Consider the following 6,524-nt stretch of genomic DNA (forward strand, 5'->3'; position numbering starts at 1 on the left):
ACTAGATCAGCCACTGTGTCAGGAGCTCAGAAGTGGGCCCTGGTGGAACAAGGTTCTTGACAGGTTTTCATTTAAAACACAGCTATGCGCACTTTGTAACTCAAGGGGCCGCTCGGGCGCCTGAGCTCGGCGCTCTGGGGCGGGGAGCCGTGCGCTGCGCTCCCTGAGCCATGGGCCTTAACGCCCCGAATCTTGGGTCAGCTGAGATTCCAGCCAGCTGCAGACTGGCTGTCCGGGGTGCACTCCGCCAGGAGGGTGGGGAGACTTCAGCCAGGGGCAGTTCCTCGAGGGAGGAGGGCTCCAGCCGGGCCCCGGGGACTGGCGAGCGCTCCATGTCACCTCACCTCCTGTGTCTTCCAGGTGTCCAGATACGCCGGCGGGTGGTCGGTTGCTTGAAAGGTAAGTCCTCTTTGTTGTGAATTCAAGGCATTTCGTCTCCCCCGTGGAAGTCATTGTCCTGTTGAGTATCAGTTATTTTCATTTCTGTCTTCTTTGTTTTCAGGTGAATCGGAGGAGCCCGGCAGCCCTGTAAGTATCACCCAGGGCTTCGCCTAATGGTAGCTTCAGCCCTTGAAGGCAGTGGGGCCTCAGGAGACATCCCAGGGGCGGGCGCAAGGCAGCCCCAGGCCTTCCCACCTGGTCTGCAGCCCGCTGTGCGGTGCTGTCTGCCTCCACCTTGTCAGAGCCCCAGAATGTCTGTGCTGAAAGAAGATTTAAATTCCGCTGGTCTAGACCACTGAGTGGAAACTGAGGCACACAGGGGCAAAGGGCTTTGTCTTGGTTTCCTAGAGCTATCCAAACAAATTATCACCAATCGGGTGGCTTGAAACAGTAAGGAACTTACTGTCTGCCAGTTCTGGAGGCCCGACGTCCGAAATCAAGGTGTCGGTGGGGTTGGCTCCCTGAGGCTCGCGGTGGGCAGGGGGCTCTGCCCCGCCTCTCTCCTTGGTTGCCAGCGATCCTCAGCATTCTTTGGCTTGTAGACGCTCGCCCGAGTCTCTGCCCCCGTCTTCACGGGGTGCTCTCCCCATGTGTCTCTGTAGCTCAATCAGTATCCTTATAAGGACACTCGTCATTGGATTTAGGGCCCTCTCTAATCCAGTATGACCTCGCCTGCAAAAACCCTATTTCCAAGGGAGGTCCCGTTCACATGTCCCAGGGTTAGGACGTGGGCATCTCTCTTTGGGGGCCACCGTTCAACCCACAAGAGTCTTGTGTTGGGATCCCCTGGGGAGTGGGTGGCAGAGTGGGACCTGACCCCATGCAGTATTCTCTCAAATGGCACAGCTCTGGCTTACCTATCAGACTGTTGGCCTTGCTTTCTCTAAAAGTGGCTTGGGAACGGCCCATCCTGCAGGCTCCTGGCACCAAAAGAAATGACTTTGTCTTTCAGCCACCTGCACGCAGCCAGCCTGATGACGCATTGCTACCACTGGACCCTGAGCGGGGCCCATCAGCCGCTGGTGTGGAAACAGAGCGGGAGTTGGAGGAAGAAAGTTTGGCTTTGGCCCCCAGGGCCGGGACCTGCCCAGGGCTGTCTGAGGACCCCGAGGAAAGCATCGAATTGTGGGTGCCAGCAATTCGTGTCCCTGGCGCCCATGGGCCCAAGGGCCTGGCGGAACAGCACCGCTCCCGCAGTAGTCTGGAGCAGGTGAGTGAGACATCTGGGTGGCTCTGAACAATAACAAAGCCTACGTTTATTGAGCGCTTACTGTACGCAGGGCCCTGTGTTCAGTGCTAACACGTGTGCTCCTCTCACATTCTTGTATGAGTGTCCTGGGGCGGCCTCCACAAAGTTCCTACCACGGTCATGGCGGCTGAAACAGCAGGAATTCATTGTCTCCCAGTTCTGGAGGCTGGCAGTCCGAGATCAAGGTGTGGGAGGGCTGGTTTCTCCTGAGTGCTGTGACGGACAGTCTGCTCCCGGCCTCCCGCCTGGCCGTGGGTGGTTTCTGGCAATCTGTGGGGTCCTTGGCTTGTAGTAGCGCCATCCCGATGGCGGCCCTCGTCTTCGCATGACGTTCTCCCTGTGTGTGAGCCCGTGTCCACATTTTCCCTTTCTGTGAGGGCACTATTCAGATTAGGGCCACCCAAGATGAGCAGACACCTGCTAAGTGGCCCTGGGGAGGAGGGCCCCTTGGGAAGATGGGACGTTGTGTGCAGCTGAGGGGAAGGGTGTCAGGGAGGAGATCATGGGGCCCCTGTGCCGGAGGTTGTGGGCCCCTGGGCCCCTGACTCTGGCCTAGAGGTGGAGAACTTGGAGACTGTGGCTGAGTGGGTCGTGTGCCCTTAGGCAGCATTTCAGGGAGGTGGTCTGTGATCCTCGGATTCTCCAAGGAGTCCGAGAAGATGAAATGCGCAAGGGAGGACTCTGCCCATGTCAGCGAGAGGCACTGGGCGGTCAGGCAGGGTGCGGGGGCCCTGGGTGCCCCTCTCAGACTGTGCCGTGAGCATGCAACCCGTCTTAGTCTGCAGCTGAGCAGCTACGGGACAAGGAGGGTGAGGCAGGCGCCGAGCCAGCAGGGGACAAGAGGCAGAGCTGGGACTTGAACCTCGCAGTCATGTTCTGGGCCTTACGCCCAGGGCAGGCGGCTTGATACTAAAGAGAAGGCCTCAGCTCGTCCTCAGGAGGCCCGGGCGTGGGGAGCCATCGCTAGTAGCGGCTCCTTACAAGGGCGGTCGGTCCAGGGTGTCTGGAGTCCGGTCCGCACTGAGGTTTCCATGAACCAGGAAACTGCGTGTGAGTCACTAATGTTCCTTCACAGTGCGTTTCTGTGGACAGGTGTCCTCTCTGTTAGTATTGTCCCGAGTAGAACGGGTCACCCCCAGGTGACATCATTTTACTGATAACTGCCGCCGCCATCCCCCCGCAGGGTGGAAGGAGCGAGGGCTGGGTCTGGGAAAGAGTCGGGGGGCACGCTCAGAGCAGCTGGGCTACCCAAGCAGGGTCAGCCGTGACAAGACAGTGTGGTCCTCAGGCCCCAGCAGTGTCCTGCGGAGCATGACCCAGAGGATACAGGTGGGCTGTGAGCTCTCTGCCACCTGTGGGTGGGACACGGGGGCACTTCCCTGTGGGCGGACTTTGCCGTCCCACTCTAGGGTCTCAGGTGCACGGAGGGCCGCTGGCCCCCACCCCCTGTTCCTACCAGAGAGCACGTTCCGGTTCTGTTGCAGTAGAATTCCCCGAAGAGGCCACACAGATTTCTTCTCCTGGAACAATTTTATTCTCTTCTCTCTGCAGGAATATGAACAAACGTATTTTTTGAAGGACATGTCCTGTAACAGTAAGTAACCTGAATTCTTCTTTTATAGTGACTGTTGAGGCTCAAATCCTGTTTGCGGTGAACGTCAAGGCCTCATGTGTTTATTTCTGAGATGGGGGAACATCTGCCTCCTCGAGGCTATAAGGACCTTCCCTGTGGATTTGAAATTCAGTTTTTCACGTTCACTAAGGAAATTAGAGAAAATAGACGTTTGTCAAATAGAAGTTTTGTGGGGTTCATAAAGAGTGAGTGTTGCTATTATTTTATAAAACGTTCATGTTTTTAAGAAAACACATGAGTGAGTGGTAGGAATACTTGCGTCACCCTCGATTGTTGGTCCCTCATTGGCTCCGATGCTGTGTTTTTAGTGGTACGAGAGTCAGGATTTGTTGAACACATGCTGCATAGCAGCTGCTTTCTATAACTTCATCCTCACCAGCAGCTCGGTGAGACTGCCCCATTTCACAGGTTTAAAAGCAAGAGAATCCGAAACCCAGAGAGGTTACAAAACTTGCCCCAGGTCTCACATCCTGAGCGCGGCACCCCTGGCTCATGCTGCGAGGTCTTCTCAGGGCCGACCCCCTTACAGCCTCTCTCCCGGTGTCAAGGGAGACAGGAAGGGCAGGGGGCCCCTCAGCGGATTCCTTATCCCCACGGGGCTTCGGGCTCTCCCAGATCCTTGCTTCCTCCTGCTGGGCTCGTTGGCTCCAGGAATGAATGAGGCACGGGCGCAACCAGAACCCGAGCTGCGCAGGCCCTGGACTGACCTCCGTCTCCTGGCCTCTGCGCCTGCTCCCTTCTGTGGGATCAGCTGGGGTTGCACAGCGCCTCCCACGTCCTGGGCCGGGGCGTGCCGGCTGGTGTGCAGCCCTCGGGAGAGGAGGAGACGCCTCTGGGACAGCATCCCCAGGGAGCAGAGTTACAGTGCGTGCTCCACGTGCCTTCCAGAAATGTAAACAAACACTTCCTTTTTGTTTTTCAGCCACCAGTCAGACCTATTATATCTTCGGACAGGAGGTTACACCAAGTAAATGGAACATGTTTATGACGCTTATCGGACTCGAAGGAAACGAGATCGAGAGGTGCCGTTACGAAAATCAAGGAAATTTGATTGAAGTGCATCATAAGATGCTCATCACGTGGAGAAGCAAGTTAGGCAGGGAAGCTTCTATTTTTAAACTCATGGCTGCCCTCCATCAAATGCGGTTACGTACATGTTTGGAAAATATTATAAACAAATTGATTGCTGAAAATATTTTAGCTAAGCATGCAGAGACCCCAAATTAGAGTCCACTCCTTTGGTACAGGCGCATGCCTTTAAGCAGTGTCGTGAATGGGTAGGAGCTGAGCTTCCCACCCAGTGCTGGCCCCGGCAGAAACTTCCTGAATCCTCGCTGGGGCTGTGCACGTCGTCTCAATAGAGTCTACATAACACTTCCCGTGGGGAGGTCAGTTCCGCATACACCCAAGAGTGCCGCTCTGCCAGGGCAGGGGAGTCCAGGCGGGCTGCCTCTGGCCAGCGTGGCAGAGGTGGGCAGGTCCTCAGTGGACTTCAAGGAGCTGTGAGCTTGTCTCCTGGAAACCACTTATTGTGCTGGGTAGGTTCGCCTTCCCTGGAACCTCTTCCCAGGCACCGAGGCCGGGAGAGTTTGGTGATTGTCTTTCTGCAGCCACCGACTCCTTGATCTCAGTCACTGGGATGTCCCCATGACCTCGACTAGGTGCCCCATAGGCACCTCGGTGACTGCTCTGAGCTGTCATTCAGCACTCGTCTATACCTGGCACGGGGATCAGACCATCGCTCGGGGCTTCCGCCTGATGAGAAGACTGGACTGACACTAGATCCCACCTTTCTAAGGCAGGTCGGGGCATGGTGACAGACACAGAGAACTTTTTTAACTGTTGTAACTTTGATGTAATTGTATTGTAAACATTGATGCGAAATTTGTTTTACCAAAAGATTGTACACGTTCAGCATCCACTTCTAATTTGTCTTTACTAATAAAAAGCAATACCTTAAATAACGTTTCCTCTCATTCCTGGTGGGTGCACAGCCTTGGGTGTGATGTTCTTGGGAGGTGATGTCACGGCAGAGGAAGGCAGGAGACCCAAGGATGTGATGGGGGTGGGTGGCTGCAGAATGGGCATTAGAGGCCAGAGGAGCCTCTTATGGTTCGTGGTATTCCCTGGGGTCTCCGACCCCAGGAATGACTGCTATCCACCCATTGCTCAGTCCAGAATGTGAGCCCCACCCTGCCCCTGCTCCTCACTCACCCCAAACATCACCAGTCCTTGGAATTATCCACAAATCAGCCTGCTTCTTTCCATCCAGTGCCAGCCAAGCATCTTCAACTTGCGGTTCAGTGTTAAAGTGAACGCCACAACCACGCAGTCTCTCTCAGTCCAGAAACTAGGGTGTCTTCCCCAGCCCCACCGCCTACCTCATCCCCACACTTGTCGCCTTTACCGCCTCCCATGGCTTTCCTAGATCTGTCTGCTCACACTGCTAGTCCAGGCCACCATTTACTCTCCTACGGACGATCAAAACGGCTTCCTAGCAAGTCCTGCTTTCCCGAATCCATTCCAAGTCCACTCAGCAGTTGTCAGAATGACGGTTCTGAGCATGAATCTGTTCACACCCACTGCTGTCTAAAGCCTTCAGTGGGCCTCTGCCATTGTTGACTTTCTCAGATGTTTCAAGAAGCACTGGCCCTAGCCTGAGCCTCAAGCCCCATCTCTCGCCAGGGCTGCTCATGCGTGTCCTGTCGCCGTGCTGAGTTTCTCAGTGGCTTGCTTTCTGCTGGGGTCATTTGCAGGACGGTTCCCTCTGCCTGGAATGCACTTCCCACCCATCCCCAGTCTCCTCCACTGAGCCTTCCTTTGAACAAGTCCTCTGTGCCTGACCAGCACATTTCTGTCCCTGGGAGGCCCTCTCTCACCACCTGGCTGGGGCTTGTCCCCACCTCACTTGGTGCAGTGCTAACCCCCGTGCCTGAGTCTTTAATGCTTGCTCCCCGCGGCGAGACTGCAAACTCCGCCCCGAAGCCAGCCCCCTGGTTCGTCACGGCCTTGTCCCCAGGCCGGACACGGACTGCGCGTCCCAGGGGATGCACACGGGCGCGGGCGGCAGCGCAGTAAGAACTACAAGTCCCAGCATGACCCGGACTCTCGACGCCCGGTCCCCGCGGCGGTTGCCTAGCGACCGGGCGTGTCCCGGAAGGTGGGGAGGGGCCGGCCAGGCGCGGGGAGGGACTTCCGGGG

The 6,524-nt window shown here is 56.4% G+C and overlaps 1 protein-coding gene across 1 annotated transcript; it reads left to right on the forward strand.

The window, feature by feature from the left end:
• Positions 1 to 6: 6 nt before the first annotated feature.
• LOC124232578 (uncharacterized) lies at positions 7 to 5,267 on the forward strand. The gene is made up of 5 exons (XM_046649531.1): positions 7 to 399; positions 503 to 528; positions 1,394 to 1,651; positions 3,242 to 3,284; positions 4,246 to 5,267. The coding sequence occupies exons 1-5, from the start codon at positions 171 to 173 to the stop codon at positions 4,548 to 4,550; spliced, it is 861 nt and encodes a 286-aa protein (XP_046505487.1). The 5' UTR covers positions 7 to 170; the 3' UTR covers positions 4,551 to 5,267.
• Positions 5,268 to 6,524: the final 1,257 nt, after the last annotated feature.

Source organism: Equus quagga, unplaced genomic scaffold (genome assembly GCF_021613505.1).
Source record: "Equus quagga isolate Etosha38 unplaced genomic scaffold, UCLA_HA_Equagga_1.0 HiC_scaffold_7998_RagTag, whole genome shotgun sequence".
NCBI lineage: Eukaryota > Metazoa > Chordata > Mammalia > Perissodactyla > Equidae > Equus > Equus quagga.